Here is a 16,817-nt window from a genome sequence, read left to right on the forward strand (position 1 = left end):
AGGGTTTTTATCAGAGTAAAAGGGGACTAAAAATAAGCAAAATGAAACCAGAAATACATCATCAGCTTTATCCTCCATCAACAACTAATCCCCCATTTCCCCCCCAGTACACAGTTCTCATTCGAAGAAATATTATGATCTAAAGATGTGGGTGGCTGATGGTGCTAAGAGGAGGCAGAGCTGGGAAACCACATCTCTCATTAACCTTGTTCACACCTCTCATTGCATTTTGGCTTATTTGTGGCACATAATGACATGATTGTGATGATCTCCAACATTTTCAGAATTGTTTTTAAAAACCACCAGCATTTCATCAGCATTGATTGTATTCATACCTGTCATCATTGCCTTTCACTTTAACCATCACATTGTACCATGAGTATATATAGAGATGCCTCTGCAGAAACAATCAAAGCTTGATAAAGAAATGGTCCAGTCCCCTGGGATGGTGTTTCTGTCCTAAGTCTACAAATCTGTTTATTGTCAAAAGACATTTATTTGCCACTAAAGAGTCCAATGGCAGAATCTGATGGGCTGGCCTAAAATAAAGTACAAACTCCGTGTGTGTGTGTATTGGAAAGTATAAGCACCTTTGGAGGTTTGATTCTCAGTCTTCGTTCTCTCCTGCCCCTCTTCCCAATCTGCCACCTTTGCCACAACAGAGAAAAAAATAAAAGTGAGATCATCCTACTCCAACATTTCAGTATACAATCTTGCTTGTCTTACACACACAGGCATGATAATTTTGTGAACAAACAAAACTGTATTTAGAGTTTTTCTAAATTGAAATTAGTTTTACACTTGAATATGAATCAGTTGCTGTATTTCAGTTTCTCAAAATTCTTCACTCCTCCCACCTGCTACCTAAACAAATCCTTACTTTCTTTTGACCTGATTGGTGTATTTGATCATATGACTCAGGGATTTGCCGTGGAAACAGGAGGATTAAATTGCCCATGGCTCACTCCATCACGTGGCAGCCTTGCTCATCCAGTTATGTCCCTAGAGGCTGGGTGACTTCTTTGGTCTTGGCCCACTGACCTCCACCTTCCCCCTTGGCCACATAAAGAATGACAGAGGTGGGGGCAAGGCTGGCAATGCCTCTGTGTTGTAAGATTCTCTTATTGAATGGGGCTTTGGTTCCATTCTAAATGAAATATGGAGTGTCTGTTGAAAAACCGTCCTTCCTCCTCTTTCTCTGCTAATGGAGTAATAGAGAGTTGATTTTGCACGATTTACATAAATAGAATTTAGTGTTTCATTTCAACCTCTAAAGACAAATGGGTCTTTCCTCTTTGGCGGGGCGGGGCGGGGGGGGGTGGGGGGGAGAGTGGGGGGGGTGGGCGGGGAGGGTGGTGGTCCTTTACAGGATCCAGCCACTGCTGAATAACAGAAGTGTCCTGAATTAAGCTGTTGATTTTGGTGATATCACTGCCCTTTTCTGGCCTCAGTTTCTTTACCTGTAGTGAGAACACTGGGTGAGGAAGTTCTTGGTTCCCAAGTTCTGAGAATATGAAATGAATTGTAGACACACTACTGAATGCGTGTGTAACAGAAGCAGGGTGATGGCAGGCTGGACTGTGCATTGACGTGGCTGCCCTGTTGCTCACGTGCCTTCTCCCCACCCACATCCCCTGTTCTAGTACAATGCGGACAAGGCCATCGTGGACAGTGGCACCACGCTGCTGCGCCTGCCCCAGAAGGTGTTTGATGCCGTGGTGGAGGCTGTGGCCCGCACATCTCTGGTGAGTCCCCAGAATGTTTGATGAGTCTTGGAGGTCATGCCAGGTCAGGACCACATACTGGGGAGTACCACCGTGTATTCTAACAATTCCCATCCAAGGGTTTGGAGGGTTGTTTTAATGATTATTTCTGAAGTTCATGATGTTATTCTTGGATGGTGGTGGTGTTTGGTCTCTAAGTCATGTCCAACTCTTGCAACCCCATGGAATGTAGCCTACCAGGCTCCTCTTGTCCATGGGATTTCCCAGGCAAGAATACTGGAGTGGGTTGCCATTTCCTTCTCCAGGGGATCTTCCCAACCCAGGTATTGAGCCCGCATCTCCTGCATTGCAGGCAGATTCTTTACCACTGCACTACTGGGGATTCCCAATTTATTCTTTGATATTAACCAGCAAATAATTCCCTCACTTTAATCTCAGAGGTCTTGGATCTAAAGATGCAATGCTTTTCAGTATTTCAAATAACTATGTAGTTGCTATGGTACTTTTTTAAACTAAGGAAAAATAAACCACTTGGTAACACATTAAATAGTAAACCAGGAATGTGTTTGTAGCTTTTTCAACAAACCAAAGATTATGCTCCATTTTTGGCCTCCTTCCAAGCTATGCTGGGATTTCTAACTCCTACTTCTGTAACAAAGTATGATTCACAGAAGACAAAGGTCAATCCACCAATGTAATAATTATTTTATGGCCATGCTTTGAAATACCGTTAAAATCCTGGTAAAGGACAACACGCCTTGAGGGCCTGGTTAACATCATCCCAGTGTGACCCCAACTTTCAATTAGTTCGAGCACTAGCATGGACCACGAAGGACCATCCTTCATGGGTGGGAAGGACCACAGCTTTGGGGGGCAGATGGACTAGAATTTAATCTAGTTTCTGCCACTTATTAGCTGAGTGTCTTGTGGGGCAAGGGGTTCTTTTGTGCCCCCTGAGAGCTTCTGTGTTCTTATCATGGCTTGTTGTGAGGGTCTAGGGTAACACAGCGGGTGTTTGGTCAAGAAGTACTTCTATTTAATATCTAAACCATGGTGCTACTGCTTTTTGTTTGGATGCAAGATAAATATTTCTCTCAGCTTCTTGGGTGTCTTCATAAGCATCTGTCCACACAGGGCCACTCTTACAAGGCCACCAAAAAAAGTCTTTCTCCTGGTTCTGACTCCAGTGGGGCTGACAGTCCCACGACGCCACTGGGCTGTGGCCAAACCCAGAGACTGATGGATGGAAGAGGCACAGCGGTTACTTTGTCACAGGTGATGGAGCAGGAACAGAGAAGAAAGAGCAGGCTTTTGGTTGTCCTGGACCAAAACTTCAAAAGTCTGAATAAAAGTGCTGTGGGAAATGCAGCAGGCAAATCAAAAGAACCCAGAGGGAAAACCAGAAGAAACAACACCGAGGTCCTTTGTGAACCGGGAGGTCAAGAGTACAGTGGACAGAAAGGCCAGAGCAAACCTCTGTCTTGTCTAATATCTGCTGAATCAGAAAAAAAAGTGGCAGGCAATGTTTTTAGTGCCTTAAATTTAGGAAACTGGCTGAAAACCAGACCATGCTGGAAATACAGAGCAATATGCTCCTTTTCTTCAGAGTAAAAAATGTCCTCAGTGAAATTAACATGCGCATCTTCAAATTTAATATTCTGAGCAGTAAGGGTTTTACCCACATCCCAGGGACTCACTGGCAGCACACAGCATGTGACTCCAGCAAGCCCGTGACCAGCCTGGGCCTCTGCAGATTTCGTGACTTCAGCCAGAACCAGCGGGGCTGTGGCGGAGGGGCGCTCGCATGCCTGAGGTCAGCCCAGCATGTGTTCAGCAGTGCCTGACTTTGTAAGAAAAGCGCGAGGTGGAAGGAACGAGATTACGAAATTTGTTTGCCTAATCTAAAATTATCCTCTGATTTCAGTGCCTGCATCAGGAAGGAGAGGCCCAGGAGGATGTTTGTCTTGAGCTGGGAAAGCTCAACAAGGGGGGATGCTCTCTGTCTCACATGCACAGACGGGAGATGTGCCTGAGCTTTCTCTCCGCGGGGTTCATCGTAGCCGGCTGTCTTCACCTGGGTTTTCTTTCTTAGTTAAGCAAAGGGCTGGCTTCAGAGAAGTCAATACCATACAGATGCCAGGCTCTGTCTCTGGGCCTGGGTTGTTTAGATGGGATTTTAGAAATGTTTGTAGGTCTGTAGTTCTTTTTAATTACTAAAGTATAGTTAATTCACAATGTTATATTGTTTCAAGTGTACAACAAAGTAATTCAGATACACATAGATATAGATATGTAGAGATAGGTTCTTTTTCAGATTCTAGAGTCCCTTGGACAACAAGGAGACCAAACCAGTCAATCCTAAAGGAAATCAACTCTGAATATTCATTGGAAGGACTGATGCTGAAGCTGAAGCTCCAATACTTTGACCACTTTATGAGAAGAACTGACTCACTAGAAAAGAGCCTGATGCTAGAAAAGATTGAGGGCAGGAGGAGAAGGGGACAACAGAGGATGAGATGGTTCGATGGCATCACTGACTCAATGGACATGAGTTTGAGCAAACTCTGGGAGATAATGAAGGACAGGGAAGCCTGGCATGCTGCAATCCATGGGGTCTGGAAAAATAAAATGTGACTTAGTGACTGAACAACAATATAGGTTATTACAAGATATTGAATACAGTTCTCTATGCTGTATGTTAGTCTGTGTTTTCTAAATGAGCCTGGTAGGGAGTTTTGTGTTCGATGGGGACCTGGGCTCCCCGCCTGTTCAGCTGTGACGCCCTTGTTGGCTCAGGCCCAGTGCTTCTCCATCTGCAGAATCCAGCAGCAGGATGATACCTTCTGTAAACTGACTTCTGACTTCCAACTCTCTGATCTGAGTGTCCAGAACTCTCCCCCAGGACACAGGCTTGGCCCCAGAGAAGCCTTCCAGACTCACCAGCACCACTCTGGAGGCAGACGGTCCCCTACCCACTCCTGCACTGTGCCCCTTAGGCAGATTACTTGGCCCCTCTGAGCCTCATTCTTCATCTGGAGATTGGAGCTCTGTGCCCCCCCCTGCAGACCCCGCCACCCTTCACTCTTCCTGAAACCCAGCAAGGTGACCGCCCCTCCCCCTCTCAACTCATCCAGCAGGGGGTTCTTCCCTGTGACACATATTTCAAACCGACTTCACTTTCATAAAATGCACAAATATTCAGTTGGCCAAAAAATTGGGACTTTTTGGCCAACCCAATACATGAAGGCATTAGAGACTTTGCACACCAGCCCTGCAGTGGGTGAAGAGACCACAGGCCCTTCCTCCCGGTTGTCTGCCCTGAGGCAGGCGGCTCCTGCCCTGCATGGTCCTGGACAGGCAGCTCTCGCCATGTGTTCATCCATGGACACCATGTTTTTCTCAGTTGCTGTCCTCCTTGACCTCCATAGCAACCATGCTTACCTGCCTTACCTGTTCTCTCGGCTTCCACAACAGCCTCCTCTTGGAACTTCCTCCCCACCCTGTGCCCTGCTTCATGGGGGTCTCCTTTGCTGACCCATTTCTCAGGGTGGGTCCTACACCCTCTCCCTTCTCCCTGGACCCTCTCCTAAGTGATCCCACCCACAGCCACACCATCACTTCCCACCTGTTGGTCACTGACTTTCAAATGCTTCTGTCTAGCCCAGGCTGACTCCCTGGAGATTAGAGTCAAACAAGAAGTGACCTACACAAACCCTGCTAGAATGCCTTCATCACATCTCATATGCTCAGATCCCTGATAACTGATCTCTGATAAATGCCTGATGGTGCCCGTGGGTCCCTCCCAGCTGTAACTCCTGCCCCTTCCTGTCCTTAGTACCAGCCTCCATGGCCTCATGGTGTCCAGTGGGACAGGTTCTGTGCTCTGCCCACCCTGACACTCACCTACTGCTCAATTTAGCTCACGTACTTCTTCCTCCAGGACCTTGACAGACACCCCTTCCTTCCAATCAACCTTTTCTAGCTCCACCTCATATCCCCATCACATCTCCTGTCCCATGTCCTCCTAGCTCCAGCCCTGTCCCATGCCCTCCTAGGTCCCCCCATCAGGTGTCCTCTTAGCTCTGCCCCACCACAGGCACCTCTACTACTGACCTGAGCAGGGCAATGTGCTGGGTGTGTGGAAAGAAACCCATCCGACACAATCCTTCCCTCTGGGAGCTGGCAGGAACAGAGCAGGTCTGCTCTTAGAGACCACTGGATCTGGTGAGAGGGCTCAGGAGTGGTTTGTAATTAACTTACAGACTCAGCAACTAGTGGACAAGCGTGATCGGCTTTACCCTTCCGTCCCCTGATGAGAGGCATCGGTGAACATTCTGTGTTCTTGGTCATTCATTTTTTTCCTCCAAGAGCATTCCCTATGTCTTTCCTATGGGTCAGGTTTTAGGACTATGGAGAGGAGATGGGGGAGCAGACAGCAGACCTGTATCCTTAGAGGAATCAGGTTCTCCTGCAAGAAACAGAAGTTAACCAATCACACCAATAAATATAAAATTATAACTGCTATAAAGAGAAAGGCCAAGGAGTAGAGATACATGGTGGGATACCAGCACTGTCAGGGATAGTCAAGGAGGGCTTCCTGGACAAGGTGGCATTGGAGTTGAGATCTGGAGGAGAAGAAAGATGTTCCAGAAGAGCAGAGGGTCCCCATAGGGCTGTGTACCAGGAGGAAACTTACTGGGCTCAGGGAATGTATAGGGAAGGCGATGACCAAAAGGGCTTTGAGCACGTTTAAAATCTGATCTCTCTTCTAAAGGGTACTGCCTACTACAGTGTAACCCTGGGTGAGTTATTTCACCTCTCTGAGCATTGGTTTCCTCTTCTGTAAAGTGGAGGGTAAGCTGTTACTGCACTGATATGGGTGTTGAGGACTAAAGTGCCTGTGGCAGGTCTAATATCAGTAAGTAATCCACATGCCTGGGTTATTTTAATCATTTTGATTTTTGTCATCACCATCACTCTTCCCGAGGACTGATGTCTCCGCTTTGCTGTCCAAATTAAACAAAGTTTATCGCCGTGGGCATCTGGCGAGGTGATGAGGAGAGCTGGGAGCTACTTCCTGTTGATGTGCCAGACTTGTCACTGTTTGTTGTGTGATCTTGTTTTGTCTAGATTCCAGAATTCTCTGAAGGTTTCTGGACTGGTTCCCAGCTGGCATGCTGGACAAATTCTGAAACACCTTGGTCTTATTTCCCGAAAATCTCCATCTACCTGAGAGACGAGAACTCCAGCAGATCATTCCGTATAACTATCCTGCCTCAGGTATGAACGTAGATTTGTGCTTTTGTCTTTTTAACATGAAACATGAAAAAGTAAAGCACTTGATGCATAATATACGCATTTCAGTATCACACCTGTATTAGGTAGCAATTGCTATGATAATGCTACGTAACGAGCAACCATAAAACACAGCAGCTTTCATCACTGAGCCTTTATTCCTGCTTGTGAGTCTAGGCAGGCCTGCTGGTCTCTGCAGGCTTACTCACATGTCCCCGGACAGCTGGTGGTTGGCCAAGGATAGGTTGGCCTCGCTTTAGGATGGTCTCAGGTGGCCTCACTTGCATATCTGGTGGCTTGGTTGATGGAGAGATAAGACCATTGTCTCTCACCATCCTGGCTCACGAGGTGGCAGCAGGATTCTGTGAGACAGAAAGCAAACACACGGGGGCTCCTGAAGTCCAGGCCCAGAACTGGACTCCTCTTGTACCACGTTTCCCAAATCAGGCCGAGGGCAGCCCAGATTCCCGAGGTGAGGATGTAGATGCCAATTCCCAGTGGGAAGACCTGCAAGGCCACATCACAAGGGTGTGCCTACCAGGAAAGGTCAAGAATTGAGGACATTTTTTGCAATAAGTACCAATAACACTAATATATGTTTAGTTCCAATTTATTTATAAACAGAAAATAACACTGGATGCTCAGAGATGAAGCTATGCATTTTTCCATATTCAATAAATCATTGACTCCTCCTTCATCCTAAGCATCAGTCCTCCCCTGTCTCACCTGTCCCTGCTCTCTCCATCCCCAGAGCCCTCACTCACATCCCCTCTCACTCCCACTTCAGGACCCACCAGAGTGCCTTCCACACACCCCCACCCTCTCTTCCTTCCAAAACCATTGCCAGATTCCTCTTGCTAAGCTGCAGCTCTCCACCCCACTACTGCGATCCTGGAGACTCGCCACTGTGGCTTTCCTTGACCTCACAGGACCCACCCTGGTTCTCTAGCCTGTTTCCTGCTGCACCCTTGACCTTCCTTCCCCTCTTGGTGGCTGTCCTCCAGTACTGGGTGCCTGCTCCATCTCCTCGCTTTGCTTCCCCCACTGACTGCCTGAAATGCCCCCTCCTCCCCACTCCATCTGTGTATCCACATTCTTCCCATCCTTTAAGACCCAACACAAACAACTCTTCTTTGTTGAACCTCTGCCGAGCAGAATGGTCCACTTGTGAGCTTGCCTTGCAAACTTATAATGCATGTTTTCTAGTCCACTCATCTGGGCCGGAATCATATCTTCAGGGTTGAGCTTATGCTGTTGCCTTCTTCATTTGACTTCTTTTTTCTTTAATTGCACACACACTTTTATTTCTTCCCCCATTAAATTATTAATTCCTTGAAGATGATAATCATGAGATTCAAAGGTCATCTTTCCTTTTCTAACACTGCTCTGTGGTGAGGGGGTGGTGCATAATAACTGTTTGTTGAATGGACAGATGAATGTGTCTTTGTTGCAGTTTGGTGAATTTGAGATAAAGGAGTGGGACTGGGGGATAGGGAAGGAGGAATAATTTCAGAAGAAAAAAGTAAATGATAAATATTGCCTTTTCCCTGTTCTCAACTTTATATGGAGAAGTGCATTCCCAAAATGGAGAGCTGTTAGGATTAGGATTGAAAGCTTTAAGAGAAATAACAGCCCAACAGAGGATACAAGCACAGAGCCGGAGGCTTGAGTTACACTCGCACCACTGCCCTTGACTCACACTGTAACTCTGAATGGTCAGTTCTCCCTTTCTATGTGTGTCTCTTTAAGTATAAAAAGAGAAATAATAATACTTGCCAAAGACATTTTCAGAAGACTGCAATATCCTTGGATGAACAGCACTGCGTAGGGTGATGTGAGAATGATATGTTTTCAGCACCTTTAAAATTATGTGCTCTTTGTGATTAAATTTTGGTCAGGCCACCAGCAAAATGTGGACATTATTTCACCAGTGTGGTTTGTCACTAAACTTGAAACCCAGCTTGAGGACAGAGGTAAATGTGGCTGGAGAATAAATGGCATGTGGGTGAGTCGACAGTCAGGGACTCTAAGAAGCAGGAGGAAAGCAGGCTTGCAGGGTGAAATCTGTCATTACATCCAGGGCAGGCAGTAGCCATCTGAGCTGAAGATCCACTGGGGCCCATCAACTGCTTTCAGAACCAAGTGCTGGGTGAGCGTGAAAAGATAATGAAGGAGGTCTGGGAGTATTGCATTTAATTTGCACATCTCTGCATAAGAATTCAGTTTTATTCTCACTTATGAGACTGTAGATGTCTCTTGGTTGACTTTGACATGTCCATATTTTCAGTCTTTTAAAATCTGCTTTCCCCTGTTGTCCTGATTCCTTCTTCATCATGTGCATCCCAGTTGCTTTCCATTGCCTTGATGGGAAAGGATGACTGTCATGAACCATCACGTGATGAGAACCTCGTGAGCCCCATGTTCTGGTAACACACCCTTCGGGACAGCGCTGGGGGCCCCCCTCCCAGCCCTGCCTGATCGAAGCCCTTCCTGACATTCAGAGCAATCATCAAGGCTCCTGGTCACCCAAGTTTTAGAATGAGGTCCCTACCCAGGACCGTCTAGGATCAGCAGCAATAGATGGATGATCAATTCTAAGTGCAGAAGAATCACGTCAAAAAACAGAGTGCCTGTGCCCAACTCTATTTTCCAAAACCACCTGGGCTGAATCCTGTGTGTGTTCTCAGTCATTCAGTCATGTCCAACTCTTAGAGACCCCATGGACTGTAGCCTGCCAGACTTCTCTGCCCATTGGATTCTCCAGGCAAGAATACTGGAGTGAAAGGCCATTTCCTTCAGGGGATCTTCCCAATCCAGGGATCCAACCTGGGTCTCCCCCATTGCAGGCAGATTCTTTACTACCTGAGCCACCAGGAAATCCTATTTGGCTTATTTAATAAAGCGGCTCCTGGCCCTCAGGGAAATTCTGATTTTTTTCATATGATCCTAAAAACATAAATAGTTTCAATCTAATTACCACCAGATTGTCTATTTTTCCTTTTAAGTTTGAAGGCAGGCATTTTACCCTGAGACGTAGCAACACTGGAGCTTTCTCAACATGTTACAAAATTTACAGTCTGGAGTTTTTGCTGGAAGTCAATGGGGACACACACAGAAAGGTCAGAATGAAAGTTACAAATTCAGTTTGCATCATGTTTGTGTCAGTGTCATAGTTGCATTTTATTTGGTGATTTGGGGGCTTTTATTACGGAATTCTTTCATCAAAGGTAAGAGTGTGTGTGTGTGTGTGTGTGTGTGTGTGTGTGTGTGTGTCCGAGGACCTGCTTACGAGACCTGAAATGGAAGTGTTTTAGTAACAGCTAAATACATCCACTACCTTTTCTTAATTTACGTTGACCCTCAGGAGAAGTTGTCTATTTCACTACACTGATCAAGCTCATCCATTTAACACACACTTACTGAGGCCCCACTGTGTGCAGAGCATATACGAGATACCTAGGAGCCAAGAACAGAGTTGAGAATAGGACGATTCCTTGCCTTGAAGAAGGGTTTACAGACAGACACCAGTCAGTGCCTGGTTTAAAACTGCTGAACCTGCCCCCTGGACATGGCAGCTGGTTGATGTCCAGTGGGTGATGACTCCAGACAAACCATTTGTGCCCTTGCACACCTTCCTGCCTTGAGACCCCCTCACTCTGGTCTTCACTGCACATGGCAAATACACTGACGTCATCTTCCTTGTGTGTCACTTTGATCATGCGAGAACATGATTATTCATCTTTGTATTGCTGGTACCAAGGACAGTGTCCAGGCCTTATGAAGTGTTCAGTAAGTGCTGAGCAGATAGGTGGTGGGTGGATGGGTGGACAGATGGACGACTCCTGGATGGGTGTACCTGTGTGCAGCCAGAGGTGGTGTGCATGCCCCTATCCTTCAGCAGGTTCCTCACCAGGCACATGGTCCCACCTCCCGGATGGCAGGGCTGGTATCATCCTCACAGCTCCTATGGCACCTTGGAGGGTCTGAGCACACAGCGACCTCAGCAGTTCTGTGATGTTGCCTGATCTGTGCTTTTTCTCTTTTGCTCTTTCCTCTTCAACAGCTTTACATTCAGCCCATGATGGGGGCTGGCCTGAATTATGAATGTTACCGGTTCGGCATCTCGCCTTCCACCAACGCACTGGTGATTGGTGCTACCGTCATGGAGGGCTTCTATGTGGTCTTTGACAGAGCTCGGAAGAGAGTGGGCTTCGCGGCCAGCCCCTGTGCAGGTAAGCGATGCTCACGTCAGACAGGGAACCTCGGGAGAACACCTGATGTCAGATGACTGACTTGGAAGCAGGTCTTGATGACAGGTCAATGCTGTTGAATTGTTTCACTCATGCCTGTCATCAATGATCAAAGTCTTATCAACAGAATGTACTGTGTGGGTTGCAGAAAGGAATCAGAATAATTCATGTCAAACTTATATCCAGTACTGTTGTTGTTCAGTCACTAAGTCGTGTCTGACTCCTTGTGACCCCATGGACTGCAGCATGCCAGGCTTCCCTGTCCTTCACTATCTCCTAGAGTTTGCTCAAACTCATGTCCATTGAGCAGATTATGCCACCCAACCATCTCATCCCCTGTCATCCCTTTCTCCTCCTGTCCTCGATCTTTCCCAGCATCAGGGTCTTTTCCAATGAGTCGGCTCTTCACATCTGGTGGCCAAAGTACTGGGGCTTCAGCTTCAGCATCAGTCCTTCCAATGAATATTCAGGACTGATTTCCTTTAGGATGGACTGGATGGATCTCCTTGCTGTGAGTGCTGAGCACACAGCAAATGCACAATAAATGTTAGTCATTATAGTCACCTCTCATACTAAACTTAAAATGGCATCTCATACCAGGAATAACAATACTCTGTGGGACCTTGGGGATGAATTACAGTTTTGGGGCAATGAAAGCAAAATGAATAAAAAAGAAAATTCATAGATAAGCTGTGTATATTTTCTTCTTCAAAGATATCCTCATTATGAAATAAGAGTTAAATGCCTGTCATTGCTATTTTCAAAATCCTAAAATCTTAAAACTAAGGAATCCATTTTTCTCATAGAATGTTTTTTAAGAGATGATACAAGGATGAAACAGCAGTATTATTCAGTGATGTCTAGCTTGACGACTGGGTGGCTCTTCAGAAAAACCAGGAGAGCACAATAAAGCTGATAGGGTGGTTAAACCCATTCTACTTGGAAAGGTCTATAGAGTAAGCAGTTTGCTTGAAATGGAGTGTTCCCATAGCACACGGTTTAGAGGGAGGATCAGGTACTTCTGACTAATAGCTGAAGCTAGCAAGAAAAAGGCAGATCTCAGAAGTGGCAGGAAATTGAATTGCTAGAGGGATGAAGAAAGCGCATGCACCAGGGTGGAGGCTGGGAGAGATGCTGCACTAAAAATGGGGTTTCAGAGGATGGAAAACATCCCACTGCATTGAATTCGGGTTCAGGAACATCCTTGAGTTGTGCTAATATCATGCTAAAGGTGATAGTTCAGTCACTCGCTCATGTCTGACTCTCTGTGACCCCAGGGACTGCAACACGCCAGGCTTCCCTGTCCTTCACTATCTCCCAGAGTTTGCTCAAACTCATGTCCATTGAGTTGATGATGCCATCCAACCATCTCATCTTCTGTCACCTCCCTCCCCTCAATCTTTCCCAGCATCGAAGCCTTCTCCAGTGAGTGGGCTCTTCACATCAGGTGGCCAAAGTATTGGAGATTCAGCTTCACCTTCAGTCCTTCCAAAGTATATTCAGGGTTGATTTCCCTCAGGATTGACTGGTTTGATTTCCTTGCTATGCAAGGGACTCTTAAGAGTCTTCTCTAGCACCACAGTTCAAAAGCAATTCTTCAGCGAGCAGGGGAAGAACAAGAAATGTGAAGTAGACAAGAACTAACAAAAAAAAAAGATAAAACAGAAGAAAATTGAGGGTTATAGTGAAATACATGACTATTACGTAGTGAAGGAAAGAAAATATGAATTTGATTTAAAAAAAATAGCCTTAAACATTAGCTGTAGCTGTAGGGCTGATAGGGAAGCTGCCAACCATCCTGGTCGCCTGCACTTGAGCCAAACCTTCACTTTGACCTAAGACCAGTAGAGATATTTGGAGGGCAGTGAAGGAGGGGAGGGTATACAGGGACAATGCCAAATGCTCACAGCTGACTTCCGCAGGAGGTGAGGTTTCAGTTTTTATTTCTTACTGTCTAAATTGCTAAATCATGGTCGTAAAATAGAGCCCCAGTAAATAAAGCAGGTAAGTGATGCTTTATATTCTTATTTCAACAATACTGTCTATTCCCACTAAGTAAAATAACAATATGGAAGACAGAAGATAAATATTAAGTGGAAAAATTGTATCTGGACTATTGTTGTCTAGTCTCTAAGTCATGTCCAACTCTTGCAACCCCATGGAAAGTAGCCTACCAGGCTCCTCTGTCCATGGGATTCTCCAGGCAAGAATACTGGAGTGGGTTGCCGATTCCTCCTCCAGGGGATATTCCCGACCCAAGGATCAAACCCATGTCTCCCACATTGGCAGACGTATTCTTTACCACTGAGCCACCAGGGAAGCCCATCTGGACTATAGGCCACTTCATATTCTCTATAAATAAATCATCCCACCCCATGTACAGATTCAATGTCTTGCACCCACGTGGATTTCTTTGACTATGTGTTAGTGAACAGACTCGGAACCTTGAGATTTTTCACTTTTTCAGTCATGAGTAATTGTTTACCTTTCAGGTATGTATTCACTCTTTCAACCATCTAGATTATCACTGAAAGAGCACTTTCTCTGCAACCTGAAACACTACAGTATCTCCCATGACTCTTTGCCTTCTTCAACCCAGAGGATCTAAGAAATAGAGCAATTTTCTCCATAATTTCTACTCTCTTGTTAAATACAATTAAAGTAGAGGCTACTATGGCAACAGCCATTAGATCGTCCACTTAATATATCAGAGGGCATAATCACTGTATGTTTCTGAGTGAATTGCTGTTGGAAATAGTTTAATATTAAGCGTTCTAAGTAGAGTGGAAATGGTATGGCCCTAACAGAAGCAGAAGATATTAAGAAGAAGTGGCAAGAATACACAGAAGAACTATATAAAAAAATATCTTCACAACCCAGATAATCATGATGGTATGATCACTCACCTAAAGCCAGACATCCTGGAATGGGAAATCAAGTGGGCCTTAGGAAGCATCATTATCAACAAAGCTAGTGAAGGTGATGGAATTCCAGTTGAGTGATTTCAAATCCTAAAAGATGATGCTGTGAAAGTGCTACACTCAATATGCCAGCAAATTTGGAAAACTCAGCAGTGGCCGCAGGACTGGAAAAGTTAAGTTTTCATTCCAGTCCCAAAGAAAGGCAATGCCAAAGAATGCTCAGACTACCGCACAATTGCCCTCATCTCACACGCTACTAAAGTAATGCTCAAAATTCTCCAAGTCAGGTTTCAACAGTACATGAACGATGAACTTCCAGATGTTCAAGCTGGATTTACAAAAGCAGAGGAACCAGAAATCAAATTGCCAACAGCCACTGGATCATCAAAAATGCAAGAGAGTTCCAGAAAAACATCTACTTCTGCTTTATTGACTATGCCAAAGCCTTTGACTGTGTGGATCACAACAAACTGTGGAAAATTTTTCAAGAGATGGGAATGCCAGTCCACCTTACCTGCCTTTTGAGAAATGTGTATGCAGGTCAAGAAGCAACAGTTAGAACTGGACATGGAACAAAAGATGGTTCCAAATTGGGAAAGGAGTACCTCAAGGCTGTATATTGTCACCCTGCTTATTTAACTTATATGCAGAGTACATCATGCAAAAATGTGAACTGGATAAAGCACAAGCTGGAATCAAGATTGCCAAGAGAAATATCAATAACCTCAGATATGCAGATGACACCACCCTTATGGCAGAAAGCAAAAAAGAACAAAAGAACCTCTTGATGAAAGTGAAAGAGAGAGTGAAAAAGTTGGCTTAAAACTCAACATTCAGAAAACTAAGATCATGGCATCTGGTCCCATCACTTCATGGCAAATAGATGGGGAAACAGTGAAGACAGCGACAGACTTTATTATTTTGGGCTCCAAAATCACTGCAGATGGTGACTGCAGCCATGAAGTTAAAAGATGCTTGCTCCTTGGAAGAAAAGCTATGACCAAACTAGACAGCAGGTTAAAAAGCAGAGACATTACTTTGCCAACAAAGGTCCATCTAGTCAAGGCTATGGTTTTTCCAGTAATCATGTATGGATGTGAGAGTTGCACTATAAAGAAAGCTGAGTGCCAAAGAATTGATGTTTTTGAACTGTGGTGCCAGAGAAGACACTTGAGAGTCCCTTGGACTACAAGGAGATCCAACCAGTCCATCCTAAAGGAAATCAGTCCTGAATATTCATTGGAAGGAATGATGTTGAAGCTGAAGCTCCAATACTTTGGCCACCTGATGCGAAGAACTGACTCATTGGAAAAGAGCCTGATGCTGGGAAAGATTGAAGGCGGGAGGAGAAGGGGACGGCAGGGGATGAGATGGTTGGATGGCATCACCGACTTGGTGGACATGAGTTTGAGCAAGCTCCAGGAGTTGGTGATGGACAGAGAGGCCTGGCATGCTGCAGTCCATGGGGTCACAGAGAGTCAGACATGACTGAGCCTGAGCGACTGAACTGAACTGAACTGAAGCAGAGCTACATTCTTCCCTACATTTCACCGTGCATTCTTTGTTAGGTGTTCTTATACAAATTTTGTTGCTATTTTTTTTTGAATGTGTTTAAGATCTTGGTACTTAAACATTAGATTTTACCAGCTGTGGGAATATACTCTTTGTCTCCTCTTTAGTGCAAATTGTTTAGCCATTAAAGTAATCACATCCCTCAGGGCAGCAATTAGGAGCTAGACAGTGGAATAAAGTGCCATAGTTAAGTGGAAGAGATATGCTGCCTTTCTTTTTTCCTTTTTAAAGTGTTTATTTTTAAGTTATAACATATTTGAAATAAAATTTTTTCAGTTGCAAGGAGCCATATATTATGCACATACTTGGGAACACCCAGATGTAACAAATGTTAACCTTTTGTCATATTTTCTTCAGAAATTCATTGTAGAAATAGATAAATATAGCTAACGCCCTATCCCACTGCCTTCCCAGAATTTCTCCTTATGCTGAAATTTGTGTATATTCTTTTCATAATTACAACATGTTTAAACTTCACTATGTGACTGTAACTATCTTGGACTAGTTATCGATTGCTATGTAACAGTTACCCGCGAATTTAGCAGCACTTCACAGCCTTGTGCAGGTACTGAGGGTCAGGAATTAAGAGGGGGCTCAGCTGGGTGGTCCTGGCCCAGAGTCTCTTATGGGGCTGCAGAAACCTGAAGGCTAGAGGGGCACTTCCAAGCTCACTCACTTGGTTTTTGGCTAGAGCCCTCTTTCCTTGCTGTATGGACCTCATCACTGGCCCGCCCAAATGTTCACAAGTCAGGGCGCTGATCAAGTGACCCCAGAGAGAGAGAGAGAGAGAGGGAGAGAGCAAATAGAGTCCATGACATGAAGCCATGGCCCTTTTACAATCTAATCTTAGAAGTTTGTGTCATTTTTTAATCTATTATTTAATCTATCACTTATGCCTACACTCTTGTCACACAGAGCCAGCTTGGTACTATATAACCTGGCAGAGGACTACATGGAATAAATATTAAGCAGCAGGAAATCACGGCGGGTCATCTTAGAAGCTGCCTGCTCAGTTCAGTCGCTCAGTCGTGTCCAACTCTTTGCGACCCCATGAA

The 16,817-nt window shown here is 45.1% G+C and overlaps 1 protein-coding gene across 1 annotated transcript in view; it reads left to right on the forward strand.

Annotated features, from left to right (window-relative positions):
• The window catches only part of BACE2 (beta-secretase 2), a 113,410-nt gene that overhangs the window by 69,007 nt on the left and 27,586 nt on the right, over positions 1-16,817 (forward strand). The window contains exons 6-8 of the mRNA XM_043474458.1: positions 1,644-1,745; positions 6,855-7,004; positions 11,083-11,251. Of these exons, the coding sequence (XP_043330393.1) occupies positions 1,644-1,745; positions 6,855-7,004; positions 11,083-11,251 (421 nt within the window). The remainder of the gene's footprint in view (positions 1-1,643; positions 1,746-6,854; positions 7,005-11,082; positions 11,252-16,817) is intronic.

This window comes from Cervus canadensis, chromosome 7, assembly GCF_019320065.1.
Source record: "Cervus canadensis isolate Bull #8, Minnesota chromosome 7, ASM1932006v1, whole genome shotgun sequence".
Taxonomy (NCBI): domain Eukaryota; kingdom Metazoa; phylum Chordata; class Mammalia; order Artiodactyla; family Cervidae; genus Cervus; species Cervus canadensis.